Genomic DNA, 18,269 nt, shown 5'->3' with positions numbered 1-18,269 from the left:
AAATGCACTAATGTTACCCAAAAGCCAATAATTTAAATAAAAAATCCAAACAAAAATAACTAGAGTTTCCTTTTTGATGTTTGTTTAATCATTTACCATAATTTTTATGCATAAATATTTGTGATACCCACCCTCCACCTGTAGAGCTTTACATTTTAGATCTGCATGATATGAAAATAACACACAACATCCTGTATACAAACACTTGTGAAAATAATTACTTGGGAGCTTTTATGGGACAGCGTACCTCTCCCTAAAGTGATGAGCAGTGGTTTCCAATCCCAATGATGGTCACATGATATATCTAAAGCATCAGCAGTCAGCTTAGAGAATAGGAAATATATCAACGTGATATAATAAAGGATAATTGTAGTTCTTTGTTTTATTTAATACTTTGAATACTAATAACATAAAGAAGGGAGAATTAGTCTTTGGTTGAAACAATCAAGCAGCAGAACTCTCTAAGAAAAACTGCTTTGTTTCAAGCCGGTAAACAGGTTGTGAAACACAGATCTGTAGGATGGCATTCTGTCCAAAAAAGATTTGGCCTCGTGGAGGTAATGACTGCAAGTGCTGGAGGTAGCAATTCTGAAAAATCTTACAGGTGCATGCTGCACGCTTAGGTAAAACAATCATAAGTCAAGTTTCAGTCCTGAAGATACGGATGCTCCAGCTGGTGCCAGGTAATTTGGAAATGTCGAGTCAGCATCGGATGTGCCTACGTCTTGCTCGGTGTGCGTCAGTCCTGCGTCATGAACGCGCTGTCGCAGCTGGCTGTTGCGAGGGATCCCCTGCTGCTTCAGGTATCCCTGCTGGCAAAACAGTGGTGGCGTGCGGTGGGTGAGGGATAAGTGGAAGCAGGATTCTGAAAAACCGGAGGACAGAAGGGAATGAGTCAATCCGCCAGCTGCTGAAAGAAGTCATGTTATTTGTCTGATCATTTCTTAATTCCATTTAAATTTAGAACAATGGATTACACAGGGAATACATTAAATTACAGTAGATGTCTTTCTGAAAGTGATTTTTACTATTATTATCTTCACTATTATCTTCTTCAATACCATTGCCAACACAGTGCAGAGGAGCTACCTAAACATAAACTGAAAGCATGCTTTATTCACAGGTGTACTTCTTTTCTTAGACGTGTTTCTCTGGAAAATTTAAAAACTGAAAAAGTAGGAACATACCATTCTTTTTTTCCAGATAAGCTGTTAATGTGTGCATTACCTGCATAGAAGGCCCTGAGGTCAGTCTGGAGACAGTGCTCCAGGAAGCGTCGCAGTGGCTGGATGTGAGATATTGGAGCGTCCCATTCTGTGAGGAAGTCCTCCACTATGTGATGAATGGCTTGGGGGCGCGGTAAAGGCCAGCCGTTGGGACGTAGCTTCATTTCTTCCACTGGGGGGAAAAAAAGATCACATTTTATTTTTTCCCTGTCAAGTATACAGCGAATCTTTTTTTGATGGTGACACCATTCCTACTCACCAGAAGGTAGTGTTTTATAGTAGTATAAAACAGGGTGAAGAAAGTTGGATTTCCAAGCATTAGTCCACTCTGTTTCTGCCCTGCTGCGCCCCAGATAGTCTATTTTCTTCTTCCCATATTGCATGACTACAACTATTAGTCCATGCATGGAGACATCGTGGCCAGAAAGAGAGGAGAGCTGAGGCAGGGCCTGGAGTGGAAACTCTTCCAAGTATTCACAGTGAGACCTTAGAGTCAAGTAGAAAGGAGAATAAAATATATAATGAATATCAACAACTGCAGCTTTGTTTCTTGTGATGATGTAAGGCGGTGTCATAGTTTGGAGACTTTACTCTTCTGGCAAAGAAGGACAATAACTGCCTAATATTGAAGGAACTGGACATCAATTTAGTTTGTTCGAAGATCAGAGTGAAATGAATGTATTTGATTAAACAGGTATTCTGTTCTAGTAGCTGCAGCTCCAGCAGTGTAAAACAGGCTAAACAGCAGATTAGAATCAAGGATAAAAACATTTTCTCAACAATACAAGCACATTTGTTTGACAATGCAACTTAGGCATGTAGACATGATCACTTTGAGCTCCCACAATTCAAACTGAGCAACAGAATGTGGAAGAAATGTGATTTAAGTGACTTTGAACATCGCATTGTTGCTGGTGTCAGAGTGTTTGAGACTGAGTGTTTGAGAAAGTATTGATCTACTAGGATTTTCCCCACATTACCATCTCTAGGGTTTAAAAAAATGTCCAGTGAGCAGCTGTTCTCTGGCTAAAAATGCCTTGTTGATGCTGCTTTAAGCCGATAGGATGACAACAGTAACTCAAATAACCACTTGTAACAACCAAGATATGTGGATGAGCATCTCTTAATGCACAGCATGTAAAAACTTGAAGCAAATGGGCTACAGCAGCAGAAGAAAAACGTTGCCACTCCTGAACAGGAAACTGAGGAAAAGATTACACAAGCTTACCAGAATTTGCCAACAGAAAACTGGAACAGTGCTGCAATTTTTGTGCTGCACAAATCCATGATCTGATTTTTAGAATCAGATCATGGATACCCATGTTTTAGACTGCATACTTATTACTTGTAAAAGTGGCCTTTGACTACAAGGGATGCCCCAAAAAGTTAGCTGCTCCCCCCAAAAGTCAGTATGAATTCTGAGACTATCAGGACATGTAACCTAATAAGCATGAATGAGCAAGAGTGGAAAAAAGAGAACAGCTGGAACAAGCAAGCATGCAATAAATACTTACCCTCGAAGAAGTATGACATCTCCAAGCACCTCAAACATCTGGTATGGCCCCGAGGCCTCGTCGACCCGCTTCAGAATCCACGACTGCAAATGTGTTGCCAACAGTTGTGTTGATGGCCACGCGTTCCTGTGGTAACGGTGTTCAAGTAAACGATGTACAGCTCGTGCTGTGTTAGACAAAACACAGTTCATGTTAAAATCATCCTCATCACAGGTCGAACTGGCACAAAATTCACTTTTCTGTTGTACCAACTACATTTGCAATAGATCATCTGATGCCACGGTGCCTTTAACAAACGGTGACGGGAATTTCAAAATGTCACAAAACAACAGCAGTCTGTCACCTGTGTAACGGAATCCGTGCACAAAGCCGCCAGCAGATGAGCGATAGTCTCTGGAGTGAGATGCAGTTCCCAGCACGAACAAACCCGGGGTGTTCTTCCCTTCGTACCAGGGCGTCAACTCAGGCAACCTCCCTTTGGCATTTTCACTGTTCGGTGGGCAGGCGGAGCTGAGGAGAATTTTTTAACACAATATGAGCAGGCTTATCTTACATATTGTGCTTAGATAGAATAAGAAGAGCACGTAACATCAGCCTTCACCTGTCAAATATGCTGAAGTTGAACCGGAATCCGAGGCATCGGATGACTCGATCATAGGGTTTTCGCATGGGGAAGTTGTCGATGTGATGCCCCGGCAGTTCTTCCTGTGTCGCATCAAAACTGTTCCTACTGTGCATGTACTTATTTAACGTGAGATACAGCTGTTTCCTTTTCTCTTTCTTCTTTCCACCCAGTCTCCTCTTGCCTTCCTCCTTTTGTTGAGCGATAACGATCTTCTCCAGACGGGCCTCCGCCAGCCCATCGAGGGACTTCAGCTGATACGTATCTATCAGCTCATTATTCACAGCTCTGGATAAGCAGGGGAGCAGGTTTAAGAAATAAAATGGGACATAATAAGTAATGATTGTTTTGAAACCATCCTTTATTTTACCTGAGATCTCCCACGTAATGCGTTTGCCACGCAAGGCGAACGGGGCTGGAACTGAGCATGTGCACCCGACTCGCTCTTCCTAAGATGCTCTGGGCTGTTTCAAAAGCAGAGTTTCCTTTTCCCAGAATGAGTACGGCCTGGTCCTTGTAGTCCTCGGGGTTAGTGGAGATGGACTCATAGCCCTCAACCAGGTCTGCACCGACAAAGTCCACCGTGTGAGGAACCCACAGGCCCGTGGCTACCAGGAGGACGCTGATGGAGAGAGGACAAGAGTGCAACAGAACAATCCAAACCAATGCAAATTTCTCCTCCGAGGATCAGCAAGAGACAAAATACCTGCACGTGTAGTCTGACGCATGTTGGTCAGTCAGGATGTAGTGTCTTCCCGTTGCAGACTGCACTGCCCTGATCCTCCCGACATCAACACCATACTGTACCCTCAACCCTAGCTCCCCCACAAACAAGGACAGGTACTGAGGGAAGGCGTCAGCGGGCGGGTAAAAGTCATCGCTGACCCTCTTGAAGAGGAGGTCAGGTTTATCGCTCAGCAGCGAGTTCCAGTCGTGGCGCAGGTTGAACTCTCGGTTCCCCCTTCCGGTGTAGATCTTATTGATGCTGATGAGCTTCCTGTGCCTGGGATACCTTATACAAAACAAAGCAAAGAAGACGTCCCTCAGAGTTTATACGGGAGGATAACGCGTGTGTTATGTTGAAAGCTCGCCCAAAGTTCCTTACTTGTTGAAGAAGCTGCCAGGTCCCGAGTTCCTCTCCAAGATGACATAGTTTCTCCTGGCCTTGGAGAGGAAATATCCCATCTGCAGTCCTGCGGGGCCGGCTCCAAGCACACAGTAGTCGTACCGGCGGGTGACATTGTGGTGGCGGTTATCAAAAGAGCTTAAAACATAGCCAATCAGGATGAAAAGGATGACAGAAGGAAGGCTCGGATCCATAACCTGATGAATATGAGGCAATGATGGAAGTAAAAAAATATATATATATTAACACGATGAATATATAAGTAATAACAATGAAACATTCGACTTTTATAAACCCTTTTGAGATTATTTGCGAATCATGCGACATGATTTGTTATCCTGTGTTATCCTGCTAGAAGCAGTTGAAGCATAAACTGAGACCCATCAGTGCAGGCAACACTTTTCCAGGTTTCTTTAGCCAACTGTGGTGTATCATCAGTTCCAATACAAAGCTGTTTACAGGTTCTTGTGCAGTGCAGTCCCACTTGATGTAATCCATGTGTATAAGGGCACGGCACTACATCTGAACCTAAAAACCGTACAAATTTTATCCAAACCAGTTTTCTACACTGTATTTTTTTTTAATCATCGAACATTTTGATCATCTTCCTCTTGCGTCCTCCCTATGTGCCACCTCCCCACACAAAACCAACCTATTTCAATAAATGAACAATTTTCAATAGTACCTGGATTGTTATAAACAGAACAAGTCTGGATTTTATGATAAAACGTATTTGTCATGTAAAAATATCGAACAAGTTTGGTCAAGTTAACTGTGTCCGAGCCCAGCCTGCGTAGGTATTTGGGAGAACGGGCTCCATGCAGGAGCTCCACATGAAGCCACAGAAACGTATTCGGTATAAAACCTAAAGGGAACCCAAGGCGATAATTAGTAGGGCTGAAGCGAGTAGAACCGTGCTAAGAGACACAGGTGTAGGGTCCGCAGGGGATCCCGGGCTCTCCGTGAACTCTCCAGCCGATGTTATATCACTCCGTCGAGGATGCAGCCACTGCCTTCGCCCGCTCAACCAGATGTGAGAACAGCTAACGTCGTCAAACACGGAGACCTCGCACCTCACCTTTCAAATGGCTCGATCCTTCACGCGCAGCATCTGGAGTTCACCGCGTGTCGATCCGGTCACGGCTGCTACATGTTTACTGTCCTGCATCTTACACAGATTTCTCTGTGCGAGAGAGAGCAGCAGTCCTCCACAAATCCACTGGCACAGCCCAGTTCGCCCCCGGATGACAAACACCAATGGAGGGGAGCGTGCATCAGGGGGCGTGTTTACGACCGGAGCAGGCGAGAAAGGAAGGAAAGACTCGTTCTTATAATGGGGAATTACTCAACAGTTACATAAATACAGTTTGGAATAACAAAATGTGTCTGATATAACTTTATCTAAAAAAATAAATAATAAAACGTGCTTAGACAATAATCTGGAGTAAGTAAAAGTACAAACATTTTAGCATCATAATACACTTCCATACAGTAAAAGTACTCATGATGCAGTGTGCCCCCTATTTGGAATAATATACGCTATATTATTGCATCATTATTATTCTTTAATGAATAAAGCACTTTAATTATACAGCTACACACTGCTGGGTAGCTTTATCTGTAACTGCTTTTCCAGCAGTGTGGGCCAGGGCCCCCTGGTGGACAGCGAACGTACTGCAGGCTTAAGTGATAACAAATTCAGTTTGAAAACGCTAACAAGTATGTACAGTTACATTTTTATATACATATATTTATCTATATAAACACTGTATTAAAATGGGTAGCAGGAGCAGGTTAGTTTGTGATATTACTCTGACCTAAATTTACTGCTCTGAGGTTGAAGTTGTGTCCCAGTGGCAGGTGGGTCACACATTGGCCGTAACAATGTCCACGTGACTGAGCAGCACTGGCATTTTATAGCCAAGACGTATTGAAAAAAAAAACCTGGTAATTTAGGGCAGCTGTGGCATTACATTGGGTGGTCTTATAAATTTAAGCACTGCTTATCTGTTGATTTATATATTTTAAACTTTCAAAATAACATGTATAGTTTTTAGATAATTGATATGATTGTATATTTAAAAACAAGTTAATATAGAAATACTTAAAAAATTTCAGCTATGTGTAATCAATATTACCTCTGTGGCTGGTTTAATCAATATTACTGTATATAAACATTTTGGGAAACTATGTGTGCTGCCGTGCATAAAGACCAACAAACAAGCATCTACTGAAAGTGAGAAAACTTTATTTCAGAACACAAAATTAAAGAACGTGAGTTGTTTTTTAAGGGTAAAAAAGCAATCCAAGAAACAGAGAAATAACTGTTTACACTGATTTCACATAAGTCCTTCCTTCCTGCTTTTTTTTTTAATCTCGACATTATTCGTGCCACGCCTCGAAGCAGTTCCTGTCTGCAATAAGACACAGGGCCACATCGCACTCCCTACACTTCCAGGGGGTAGACTGATATTCCTTCTTTATCAGCCTGCACTGCACGCAGGTCCTTCGTCCGTACGAGGCCCTCTTGCTTGCATCGGGTTGGTTGGAGATCGGCACGGGGAGGTGGCCACTCGGGCCTTTGGTAGGGGGGACGGCGACTGTTACGCCACACAGCTGGGCAGTCAGCTCCTCCAGGAAGGCCCTGTGAGTCATGGGTTCCTCGTGTTTCTCTCTGCAGAGCTCCTTGTGAAGCAGGAAGCTGTTGGTGGCTGCAATCTCCAGGAAGTGCAAGAACAGTAAACGGTACCAGCGTGATGTTTTGTGGTGTACAGAGTAGGATTGTGTCAACTGTTCTAACATATCAGCACCTCCCATGTACTTGTTATATTCCATGACAGGTGTCGGGCATGGAATGAATCCGACGGTCGACTTGCCATCCTCACTTTTCACTCTCCTCTCCACGGTGTGTCCAGAGAACGCCTGGTGGACTGTAGAGCAGATGCTGACCTCACAGAAGTCCTTCCACTTCACATAAACCACAGGAGGTTCGCGGATCCACCTCAGGGTGCCTTTGGGATCCTTTTTTGTCAGAGCATTTGAATGTGTGGTTGGGCAGCCTCTCCTGTTGTCTCTGTATGTTCCACACGCTCCAACATTGAGGCTCAGCAGGTCTTTAAAGAGTTTTGGACTGGTGTAGAAACTGTCCAGAAACAGGTTATAACCACTGCCCAGGTGTGCAGACTTTATCAGGGTCATAACAGAGTCGTATGCAAGCCCAGTGCCTGACTCAAACCGTGACTTTCCAGTGTACACAGCAAAGTCCAAGATGTAACCGTTGCTGCTGTCAGACAGAACAAAGAGTTTGAAACCCAACTTGTTTGGTTTTGCTGCCCCTTTCTGAATCATTCCAGCGTGGTTCTTCCTCACTATTGTCCTCTCATCAATCAGAAGCTTCTGCCTAGGGTGGTAAAACGTATTGCAGGCGTGTTTGATGGTGTCCATTAGGGGGTTCAATCGAAACAGATGGTCGTATTGCGGCGTTCCCTTCTGCCTGTCATTCTCAACATCTTCCTCGGGATCACTCATGTGGATGTTCCAAGATATCACCCGATACCTGTCCTGTGACATGACGTCAGCCGGAAACAGCACACTGAATATCGTGTTCTTTTTCCAGTAGTCACAGATGTTATCCAGTTTCACCAGTGAAAAGAAGAAAGTGAGTCCGACATAATTTAGGAACTCTGGGACGTCGAGGTCAGTCCATGAATACTTTTTGCCTTTTCCAATGTTTTTGGCTGCTTGTTTGTTTGTGTTCTCACAAAGAGTTGAAATGGCTTCATTGCTGAGAAACAGCTTGAAGAGGTCCAGCGGCATGTGTTTGTTGTTTGAATTCAATTGATGTCCGGGTGGTCGGGCTGGGACGAACCTGTTAGGCGGCGGACAAATGTCTGGATCGTTCTCTGTTTTCCAGGATTTGGCTGTTGAATGTGGAGATCTTTTTCTTTTATGGCCTCTCGTTACACTGAGTGAAGAACCGTCTTCTTCACAATAAGCAGAGTGGTTGGCATCTTCTTCACCAGAGGTGCAAGGCTCTGTGTGCCCATCCTGTTGATCATCATAACTGAAAGAAACAGAATAAATATTATGGTCATTTATCTCAGGCCAGTGTTTTTGTGGTTCAAATCTTTCGCAGTATAAACTATAAAGAATGGTTGAAATTGCCTGATGCTGTTCCTCCAACCCATCCAGACTTAAACCTGTAGTGTAGGTTTGCTTATATCCTGTGCCTGGAAGGCCCCATCCCCCACAAGAATGTGTACTATGAAGACTATGGCTAAAACCCTAACCCCCACCGTCCCACCCACCCACAGACACACACACACAGTGTGACCAGATAAAGTCCAAAGGTGCAAGTAAAGAACATAGCACTCATTTCATCAGTTCATTTCACTGACCCAAACCCCTAAAATACACCTACACAATTAAACACATGTTGATCTACTGCCATCAACTGTGTTATAACCACTTAAAAACTTCATTTTATTATTTATTCCTGCCACACGTCACGTGTCATACCATACTTACATATTATGCCATTTCTACTCCTCATTTATGTAATCATGAGTTTTCTCCAAGTGCAAAAATCTGTCCTGTGCATTATCATGCAATCACAGCTCTCTCTGAATACATTAACGTACTTTAAAAAAAATATTTTTAAATATTTTATATGGCTGGCTTACGGTCTGCAGGTTTTTATACCTGCAGTCTTGCTCTAAACACCATCAAACTCTGCCCGTACTAAAGCTGCATTAGCTTGTAAATACAGTATACTTACTCTTCCGCTGGATCGAGCCCCTCGTCGTAAGCTAGTTCGTCCTCCGTGAGGAAACTTTCTGCGCCAGACTCTCCTTCGTCCTCGCTTTCAAGCAGTTCAGGAGCAGCTTCGTCGTCGGAAGCCATCGTAGCCATCCAGGATTTTTTTTAAAAGACGCAACTCCTCGCGTGAAGAGAGTCTTTGGCGTCACGAAAGTGGAGTAGTTATTGTTTCCTCTTCGTTTTTTCTCGTTTTTTCTTCTGCGCAGTTATTGGCGGTAAATTTTCAATTGGCAGGGACTGCTTTGTTCTGACATCACTTCCGGTAAAGTTCCCTAAAAAATGGTACAGATGTTTTGTTCTCGGCTAAAACAGCTTTTAGTCAGCAGTTCACTACTTTATATGTCTGTGTGTAATACCTCCAAATGGAAAGTTCTCCCTTTAAATTATTAAAACTAATTTATCTTTCTGAAATAACTTAATTTACTTTAAAATGTATTTTTAATTATTTCTAGGCAACGTTTTGATTGGGTAGCGGACGTCATGGATAAGAAGATACTCATATGTGCGAAAGTTTGCTTGTTGTTGCCGCTGTCTTTGCTTTCAGCCTTGAATTTTAATGTTTTAGAGCTGCCAAATATCCACAGAGCTTAGTTTCCTGTTTAAATACAACCTCATCTGTATATATTGATGAAACATCGAAGCAAAGATTTAAAATTTTTATTTCTCACGTCATAAGATATATTGCCACTGATTTTTTGCTTGTAACAAAGTGTCTACAGATACAATTTAAAGCTGTCTGTGTTATGCAGATGCAAAAATGGTTCACAGTTTGAGCTAGATGCTCAAATCTTTAAGGTATCAGTGTTAAGTTGCTTACTTTAAAAAAAGAAAATCCTCTGAATACAGTCAGGTAACAGGACTGGACTGAAAATAAGTGAAAAAGCAGACAATGTGTAAAGAAGAACAGCTTTTAAAGACCTGCAGAAAGCCTGGAGAACTACTGAAATAATACTAAGAAAGTCTGTCTCCTTGGAAGTAAAGTGGTTTTGCACAGTAGTGTATAAAGCTTGATTGTGCCTTTCAGTGTTGTAGCTATACAAGAGTTACTACACACTTTTTACATGAACAAATTACAAAAATGTACTTCTAAACTATTAGAAGTGATACAGCCAGCAGATTTTTTTCGGGGGGCCCTTATATTGCGAGGCAAACTTGGAGCCAATAAGCTCCTCGTCTTTTTGGGGCTTCTTGGTGTAGCTTCTTGTGACATTAAGTTCAAGACCTCTTGTTCTGTCCCCTGTTAATAGATGTTTTTTTTTAATGGAAAAAAACAAAAAAACAACAACAAAAAAATGCTAACAATTGACAGATAATAGCTACAGGTTTTGAGAATACATTACATGCTACTTTGTTTCTCCATAAGGACTCTGTAGCCACATGTAGCCAAAGCCAGCTCAAACATGATTCAAGAAAATAAGCTTTAATGCCTCGTCATGTTTTCTGATATTGCTGCTGTGTCCACATCTCCCCTGTCATGTGAAGCATGACTCAGCAATCACACTTCTCATTTGACTCAGCAGCTGGAGCTTCACAGCTGTATAAAAGAGGAGGGAGGGAGCTGAGAGGCCATGCACTGAGGAGCAACCGTTCAGAGGAACTGACCGGACACGCTGACAGCCGCCAGCTCTAAGGATCGAAGACTCAACTACACTTTACTGAATGTGAGTGAAATGCATTATATATGTATACTCTTACATTTTGTGTACCTATACTAAACCAATGAAACCATTTGAACAGATGGACACGATGAAGAGTGCGAGAAAGAATGAGACAGGAGAAGTCGGCAGGTATGGGAGATCACTTTACTGGAAATTCGCAGCTTTTGCACTTAAAGACATTTTAGGACATGTTGAATGATTGCTCCCTTTCTGTGTTTCCCTTCTGGCCTCAGCGATTTATCAGAGCAGATTAAAGCAGCCACTAAGGACAACCACGTGAGGGCTGAAAACACACAGCTGATGCTGAGTTACCAAAAGGGAGAGATCACTCTGGTTCAGTATAAGGTGAAGTGTGCACAGTGGCTGGATACACAAACCACTTTCTGTTCCTTTTCTTTTTTTTCTTATAAGTGGATGTCTATCTTTATGCGTCTTTTAGGTCCTGCTGTGCTCCCTCTACGAGATCTACAGGGCTCTGGAAGATGAGATGGACAGGAATGCTTCCCATCCAGCCGTTGCACCAATTTACTTCCCTCAGGAGCTTTCCCGTGTGGAATCACTGGAAAGAGACCTGGAGCATTTCTTTGGATCAGAGTGGAGGAAGAGAGTGATCGTCCCTGCAGCCACACAGAGATACGGCCAGAGACTGCGACAGGTGAGCACCGCGTTTTGACGTGATTCATGATTCATAACTCAGAGCGCACAAGAACCAGTGCAACACTTCCCCCTTCTTACATTCTCAGATCGGCAGAGAGAACCCAGAGCTTCTAGTGGCCCACGCCTACACTCGCTACCTCGGTGATCTCTCAGGGGGACAAGTGCTGGGAAAGATTACCCAGAAATCTCTCGGTCTGAGCAGCAAAGAGGGGCTTTCCTTCTTCCACTTCCCCGGTGTGAGCAGCCCCAACCGTTTCAAGCAGCTGTACAGGAGCCGGATGAACAGCATCGAGCTGACGGAGAAGGAGAAGGCCGCGGTGCTGGAGGAGGCCGTGCAGGCCTTTGAGCTGAACATACAGGTGAGAGACCTCAGGACGATTTTTTTCTGTGCAAGCCCTGACCAAAAATGACACCAAGAATTGCTCCACAGTTCTCAGTGAACTCAGCTGAAAGAGGAACTGAAGCTAATGCATGTAGAGCCAAAATGCTGCCAACACGCTAATCCCTTTTTTTTAACCCCTTGTTTCCTTGTAGGTTTTTGATGACTTGCAGAAAATGCTGAGTGTTGCAACAGAAACTGCGGACCAGCACAAAGACAGATCCCCAGCGGCCGTCCTCCCGTCGTCATCCATCGTACAGTTCACCGTGGGACTGTGTGTTGCGCTGGCCACTATTGGAGTGGGAATGTATGCTTTGTAGGCTCTACCTGTACTTATACTGGTTGTGAATCATAGATTGTACATAAGACATGGCTTTAGCTTCTGGGTTTGAAAAATGAAGGCAAACAGGAGAAGACGTATGAATGATTTTAAAAGGAAGTCTTGAAGGTTTATGGTCTCAATCACCAGTTTAAGGCATACAGATAAAGATGAAAAGAGCTATTGTTACATCACCTAGTTGTTCCTCTTGGAATTCTCTTAATTTAAAAAAAATGACTCAATTTTCTTCTGAATATGACCTCAAACCAGTGATCAGGACCACAGGAAAGTCCGGAAAGTGTTTAGCAAAGTCATGAAAGGTTGTTTGTGTCGCCCCCTGGTGGTGACTGAAGAGATTGTAGTTTTAAAAGGCGCTTCCAACTTGGCTTCACATTCCAAACCCAGAAGCTACAACCATATTTTGCACCGTCGATGGTTCTTGCAGAATATAAATTACATTTTGTGATGTTGCAAGACTTAAGGCGTCACTAACCAGTGAGTGGGATTACAAAGGCTCCATCCATCTTTTATATACAGTGTGTGACATGCACATTTTGCACTTTACTCAGTTTGGCTCTGAAAGAGAAATCGTGACTGACAATCTGTCAACTCCAAGCCAAAGCAGTGATTTTACTTGTCATTTGTGTATATTCATCAAATCGTGTCTCTGTTTATGATCTGTTTAATAAAAAAACAAAAAAAAAGAAATACTCTCAACATTTTAATGTGAATTTCAATACTTTATTGTTATTTATTTTTTTAAACACAGTATGCAGACATTAAGTAACATCTTTAGCTTGATACAAAGCACTAGGACCATCTTAGCAGTGACTCTTCATCCACCCTGTTGGCATGCATCCTGCTGTACAGAGCTACAGCTGAGATGAGACACTATTCTGGCAAACATAACACCACAAATGAATCAAAACTATTTACATCAACAACAATATGGTTATCTCATAGAGCACTTTTCTCTACTTGACTCTGTAGAGCACTTTTCTCTGCATGCGGTGCTGAAGCTCCCCCCTCCTTAACATCAGGTGGAGGACTTTGTAGATGGCGTGCTCTGGATATTTCTGCAGGAAGGACAGAAAGAGGTCACTAACAGGACCCAGACCAAAACTGATTCTTTTGTCAGGCATGTAAAAAATGTTTCTCAGGTCTGTTTTTACATGACTGACAAAAGAGAACTGAACACTATTCCTGTAATCATCCCAATGGAACACAAAACACAAGCTGGGCACAGAGTCAAATCACTGTTGTGTCCCCAGGTTGATGTTCTCACCTGTTTGGTGAAGTCCTGTATGATGCTGTGCTCTGACACTTGCGAGCCGATGGCGAAGCGTCTCTTCAGCTGCTTCTCGATGCGAGAGATCATTTCCTGGTCCTCCTGAGAAGTGAAGCCTTCCGCTCCTGGACACAAAATGTGGTTGGCATGCTTAGCTGAGGCTTTACACTTGGCTTCCAGCAAATTAAAAACAAAAACAAAAGGTTCTTTAATGGAATAGCTAATATGGTTCAGTTTAATGACGTAGATCTATCCACTAGACCCAAAAACATGACCAACGCCCACCTGAAAGGCTGCCAGACAGTGCAGCGTCCAGCGTGGAAACCTGGAAGAGCCTCAGGGCCTCATCCACCTCCTCTTCTCCAGCCACCGCCTGCAGCTTCATCTTAGCCAGCGACTCTGCGATGCGCACGACGGCCTCCAGCTGCCTGAAAACCCGAAACATCAGACAGACGATGAAGCGAGAAGATCCAAGCACTAAAGCTGGGGTAAAAAGACGCATTTACATGATCATTTATTAAAATAAATAAAAATCTACCTGACTGTGATGGGGATGGAGGCTCTTTTGTCGCTCTCCCTCTCGTGCTCTCGTGCTCCGCTCCTCATCACCACGTATCTGTTTTTTAGCTTCTCAGCAGCTGCAGCAGACAGCCGAGGACCACACTTACTGTAAATGGGCAAATTAATATTATTATTTATTTTTTAAACTAAGTACATGACAGTGTGTGCGATCAAACTAATACATGAACTCCAGGACACTTACGTTCTTGCATAAGCGATGTATTTCTTAAATGTGGTCAGCGGGATCTCGCCCTCGACACCCTCGGTCTGCGTCTGCGCGCTGAGGTGGACGTTCATCACGTGGCGAGCCAGCGTCTGTAAACAGACGCGTTCAAACAGTTACACTCTGTAACAGCTCCAACCACACGAGGGTTTAACGCCGCAGGCCTTCGGCCTCCTTACCATGTCTCTCTGCTGGTCGTGCTGGTCCTTGATGATGAAGATCATATCGAAACGGGACAGGATGGTGGGCATGAAGTCGATGTTGTCTTCGCCCTTTGTGTTGTCCCAGCGGCCGTAGACAGAGTTGGCCGCCGCCAGCACAGAGCAGCGAGAGTTCAGGGTGGTGGTGATGCCAGCCTGGGAGGAGAGCCCACGTGTTAGCTTGCCTTCAACACAGCGATCGCATTTTACTTTCCTTAAATGCACAAAGAGGCGATACCTTAGCGATGGAGATGGTCTGCTGCTCCATGGCCTCGTGGATCGCCACTCTGTCATCCTCTCTCATCTGGACAACAAACACAGTGTTATCTTTAATAATGAGTATTAAAGATAATTTATTTTGTGCCAAGTTTGAATTCTTGTTTGCAACTTAGCAACTTGTGCTGCTTCGTTTTTACCTTGTCAAACTCGTCGATGCACACGACCCCGCCGTCGGCCAGCACCATGGCTCCCCCCTCCATGATGAATCCTCGGGTGCTGGGGTCCCTGAGCACGGAGGCAGTCAGACCGGCCGCGCTGCTGCCCTTACCGGAGGTGTAGACCTACAGGGGACAGAGTCGAGGTTCAGGATCAGTGTGAGGGGTTTACACCGGATTTGTCGTAGTGACGACAATCCATTCAGGATTACTTACCCCGATGGGCGAGCATCTCTCAACAAACTTCAGCAGCTGAGACTTGGCTGTGCCGGGATCGCCCAGCATCAGCAGGTTGATGTCACCTCTACGAGTGAGACCATCAGGCAGCCTGCAGAGGACAGGAAGCACTGCTGGGTAAGTCAGGGACTTTTACAATAAAGGTGGGTGTCTATGTATTGCGCTTAAAGCTCACCTCTTTCTTGAACCTCCAAACAGCAGACAGGTAATGGCCTTTTTCACATCATCGCTGCCATAGATGGATGGCGCTATAGACTGTGACAGAGAGTTGTAGACGTTAGGAGAAGCAGCCAGTGCCCTCAGTTCCTCCTCTTCCTGTGGGGAGACGGATCCAGTGGCACCACGGCCTAAAAGAGGAAAAAATATCCACACTTAAAGCCAGCTCTGCTCGCCTGAAACGCATCACACCCGCGTCTTAATGCAAAACCTTTTCACCTGCGCCTTCTGTGTCCACCTGGATACCGACCACTCGCAGATAGGACGCACGAATACCCACGCCAACCCCTCTCTCTTTGCCTTTGGCTTTTGGTGCAGCCATCTTTTTGATGGAGTAAATACCCATGATGGTCACCCTGTTTCCTGGGACCACGCGGTCACACAGATACCTGAGAGACAGGTGGGAAAAAGCATGAGTGTAAAAGCAGCACAGCAGCAGAAAAAGCTCAGTGTCAGTCACACAGGTGCTTACCTGTCGCAGTAGAGCTGCAGGTGACGGGGCATCTCTCCGTGAGGTACAGCATCTGGGGACTCCTGCAGGCGAAGTGTCTGGAAGTCGACGCAAACGCAGCGGTCTGGGATGATGAAGTAAGGGTCCACAGGGCACTTTACCCTGCCAGCACTCTCACTGAGAAAAGAGGGAGCCTCGTTAAAGGTGATTCTGGGTGAGGAACTCGAGCGGAGGGACGTTACCCCATCATAATACTCACGAGTTGCACTTGCGCGGCAGGGCATAACCCTGCAGCCCTGGAGGCAGGGGGATGTTGGGGATGACGGCGCGGCAGCCGCGACACTGCAGACACACCTTGGTGGCCTTGGCTTTGACCGCCGTGGCAGAGATGATGATGCCGTGCACCTTCACCAGACGAGACACCTGCTCAGACTGCAGTGGACAGAAAAAAAAAACAAGAAAAAGTGTGATCAACCTGTCAGTAACTCCTACAGTATGACACACAAAGAGGCCTGAGAGTACCTTGAGGCTGCGGATGGATGCGTGATGAGCGTCGCTCTTCAACGTGACCTGGATGTCCTGCACAGCCTCTTCCCCGACAGGCCGGGGACGGGTCACCTCATCGGCCACCTCCTTTGCGGCTTCCTCCAGCTGTAAATTAAAAGCAGACCTTCAGACAAATGCGTCGGACAGATGGATCGCCCGCCGGGACGGAGTTTGTGCGGTGTGACATGCTCACCAGAGGCAGGTTCTCAGTCGGCAGCTTGTAAAGACAGTCTGACAGATCCTCATCGAAGCTGGCGAGGTCCTCCATCTCCACCTCCAGCCAGTACTCCCCCAAGGTGTAGTGTCGCTTCAGCTCATCTCTAGTTGAATTTAGGTACAAGTGAAAATAATGCAAATTCATAGGCTGGATGAGCCCAAAATTGGCACATTTAGAGCTTTAATGGCAAATGATTCAGATGCTTCACAAAAGGATCACAAATATAACTACTGTTGGTCTCTACATGTTATGAAGCTCAAGATGTGCTAGAGCAGGGATGTCAAACTCATCAGCCACATACATCCTACTTTAATCTTAAGTTGGACAGAGCAGTTTCCTTTTCCCCTTTTTTATCATTGATCCACTGTAAAACAAAACCAGATAGTAGACAGAAAAGTTCAATTTAGTCATTTAACTGTTTAGCTATTACTTTGGTATAGAATGAATGACCATGGGGGAGGTCTTTATTCACAAGAAAAGCTGTAAAACTGATAAAAAATATAGTTAAAAGTCCAACATTTACACACTCCTTCACATTTTCCAAAGCCTTTCCTTGGGCTACACTGGAGTCTTCGTCGGGCCGATTTTGTCCCTCGGGCCTTATGTTTGACACCTCTGTGCTAGAATCTACATTTTCCACAAATTCAGCAGCCCCTGTATTTAGGCCTCCTGCCAGACTAATGAGCACTTTAAAAAAAAAAAATCTCAACAGTAACTTTGTAACAAAGACAGTTCTTATTTGCTATATTACCCATATTGAGATCAGATCCTGAACACTCAGGGTGCGGCTGTATAACAAACAACAGCACGGTGCGATCGCTGTTACCGTACCTGTATTTATAGGTGAAGCCGGTGCGGTCGGTCCCCACTCTGAATTGTCGCAAGAACTCACGGAACCGCTTCTTGATCTGGATCCGCTTCTGTCCACCTTCGTCCCCGCCGGGGCCCTCTCCACCTCCGAAGCTGTCACTGTAGTACACTCCTGGGTCGTCAAAGCCAGACATGCTGAATGAACCAGGTCGCAAAAGACACGAAGAAAGCGGAGTGTAAGGAAGCAAACCCAGACAAAAACAACTTTTTCTTCTTAGTAAGAACTAAGCAGGATGTAAGGTGCCGCACACAAAGCCTCCTTGCGGCGTCTCTTTCGCGGGAAAAACTGAACTCCTTCCCTTCACTTTCCCGCGAGCCGCCTCTGCGTGGCGTCATCTCCGGCACTCTGATTGGCTGATAGGAAAGGCCGTGCATAGCTATTGGTCGGCGTGGCTCCTCGGAGGTGGGTTGTCAGAGTAAAGGTGGAGCTTGTGAGCACTGATGGCGCGAAAAAGACAGCAGGAGGAGGGTAGAGGGAAGCGTGGGGAGCAGGGGCGGAACGTGGGGGTGGCTTACTGGGCTTAAGCCTGGGTTGTTTTGTCAGAAGCCCGGGGTCTTTTGGAGTGTAATTTTTTCATAGTTAGATGCCTGGCTGACAACTGTATAAAACAAAAAGTAAACACAATATTCGAAGCATGTAGTGCACACTGTGGGAATTTACGACTGTGCGTGAATCCCCCCTGATATTGGTATGATCCGAGCTCAGG

The 18,269-nt window shown here is 44.8% G+C and overlaps 4 protein-coding genes across 4 annotated transcripts; 1 reads left to right on the top strand and 3 right to left on the bottom strand.

Moving 5' to 3' along the window:
* Nucleotides 1-65: 65 nt before the first annotated feature.
* On the bottom strand, nt 66-5,749 carry foxred2 (FAD-dependent oxidoreductase domain containing 2). The gene is made up of 10 exons (XM_005926685.3): nt 5,567-5,749; nt 4,468-4,685; nt 4,069-4,374; nt 3,733-3,984; nt 3,342-3,650; nt 3,084-3,250; nt 2,741-2,906; nt 1,486-1,712; nt 1,228-1,398; nt 66-865 (listed from the first exon to the last, which is right to left on the bottom strand). Exons 2-10 carry the CDS (start codon nt 4,680-4,682, stop codon nt 633-635), a joined length of 2,046 nt encoding a protein of 681 aa, XP_005926747.1. The 5' UTR covers nt 4,683-4,685; nt 5,567-5,749; the 3' UTR covers nt 66-632.
* Nucleotides 5,750-6,716: 967 nt separating this feature from the next.
* Nucleotides 6,717-9,553, bottom strand: LOC102311674 (piggyBac transposable element-derived protein 4). The gene is made up of 2 exons (XM_005926683.2): nt 9,266-9,553; nt 6,717-8,551 (listed from the first exon to the last, which is right to left on the bottom strand). The coding sequence occupies exons 1-2, from the start codon at nt 9,397-9,399 to the stop codon at nt 6,871-6,873; spliced, it is 1,815 nt and encodes a 604-aa protein (XP_005926745.1). The 5' UTR covers nt 9,400-9,553; the 3' UTR covers nt 6,717-6,870.
* A 1,295-nt stretch (nt 9,554-10,848) lies between these two features.
* On the top strand, nt 10,849-12,849 carry hmox1a (heme oxygenase 1a). The gene is made up of 6 exons (XM_005926684.3): nt 10,849-10,967; nt 11,044-11,093; nt 11,198-11,309; nt 11,404-11,619; nt 11,708-11,980; nt 12,156-12,849. The coding sequence occupies exons 2-6, from the start codon at nt 11,044-11,046 to the stop codon at nt 12,318-12,320; spliced, it is 816 nt and encodes a 271-aa protein (XP_005926746.1). The 5' UTR covers nt 10,849-10,967; the 3' UTR covers nt 12,321-12,849.
* A 197-nt stretch (nt 12,850-13,046) lies between these two features.
* Nucleotides 13,047-17,870, bottom strand: mcm5 (minichromosome maintenance complex component 5). Its single transcript, XM_005926682.2, has 16 exons — nt 17,524-17,870; nt 16,669-16,795; nt 16,452-16,580; nt 16,189-16,361; nt 15,951-16,106; nt 15,698-15,867; nt 15,438-15,609; nt 15,242-15,353; nt 15,008-15,151; nt 14,830-14,895; nt 14,571-14,747; nt 14,371-14,483; nt 14,146-14,274; nt 13,893-14,035; nt 13,605-13,732; nt 13,047-13,395 (listed from the first exon to the last, which is right to left on the bottom strand). The coding sequence occupies exons 1-16, from the start codon at nt 17,694-17,696 to the stop codon at nt 13,294-13,296; spliced, it is 2,214 nt and encodes a 737-aa protein (XP_005926744.1). The 5' UTR covers nt 17,697-17,870; the 3' UTR covers nt 13,047-13,293.
* Between the last annotated feature and the right edge of the window lie 399 nt (nt 17,871-18,269).

The sequence above is a fragment of the Haplochromis burtoni genome, unplaced genomic scaffold (assembly GCF_018398535.1).
Source record: "Haplochromis burtoni strain Fernald_Lab_line unplaced genomic scaffold, NCSU_Asbu1 Contig_45, whole genome shotgun sequence".
Lineage (NCBI taxonomy): Eukaryota > Metazoa > Chordata > Actinopteri > Cichliformes > Cichlidae > Haplochromis > Haplochromis burtoni.
The sequence above is the reverse complement of the archived record's forward strand: the minus strand, read 5'-3'. Positions and strand labels throughout refer to the sequence as shown.

What these genes read in the sequence shown, in the direction of transcription:
- foxred2 (XM_005926685.3), bottom strand. Translation starts at nt 4,682, where the DNA reads ATGGATCCGAGCCTTCCTTCTGTCATCCTTTTCATCCTGATTGGCTAT. An exon ending in GCACGGATTCCGTTACACAG is followed by an intron (nt 2,907 to 3,083) that starts GTGACAGACTGC and finishes TGTCTAACACAG; the next exon opens with CACGAGCTGTACATCGTTTA. An exon ending in CTATAAAACACTACCTTCTG is followed by an intron (nt 1,399 to 1,485) that starts GTGAGTAGGAAT and finishes TTTTCCCCCCAG; the next exon opens with TGGAAGAAATGAAGCTACGT.
- LOC102311674 (XM_005926683.2), bottom strand. Translation starts at nt 9,399, where the DNA reads ATGGCTACGATGGCTTCCGACGACGAAGCTGCTCCTGAACTGCTTGAA. An exon ending in GGGCTCGATCCAGCGGAAGA is followed by an intron (nt 8,552 to 9,265) that starts GTAAGTATACTG and finishes TGTTTCTTTCAG; the next exon opens with TTATGATGATCAACAGGATG.
- hmox1a (XM_005926684.3), top strand. Translation starts at nt 11,044, where the DNA reads ATGGACACGATGAAGAGTGCGAGAAAGAATGAGACAGGAGAAGTCGGC. An exon ending in GAGACAGGAGAAGTCGGCAG is followed by an intron (nt 11,094 to 11,197) that starts GTATGGGAGATC and finishes TTCTGGCCTCAG; the next exon opens with CGATTTATCAGAGCAGATTA. An exon ending in ACGGCCAGAGACTGCGACAG is followed by an intron (nt 11,620 to 11,707) that starts GTGAGCACCGCG and finishes TTACATTCTCAG; the next exon opens with ATCGGCAGAGAGAACCCAGA.
- mcm5 (XM_005926682.2), bottom strand. Translation starts at nt 17,696, where the DNA reads ATGTCTGGCTTTGACGACCCAGGAGTGTACTACAGTGACAGCTTCGGA. An exon ending in GCATCGACGAGTTTGACAAG is followed by an intron (nt 14,896 to 15,007) that starts GTAAAAACGAAG and finishes TTTGTTGTCCAG; the next exon opens with ATGAGAGAGGATGACAGAGT. An exon ending in AGACCATCTCCATCGCTAAG is followed by an intron (nt 14,748 to 14,829) that starts GTATCGCCTCTT and finishes CTCTCCTCCCAG; the next exon opens with GCTGGCATCACCACCACCCT.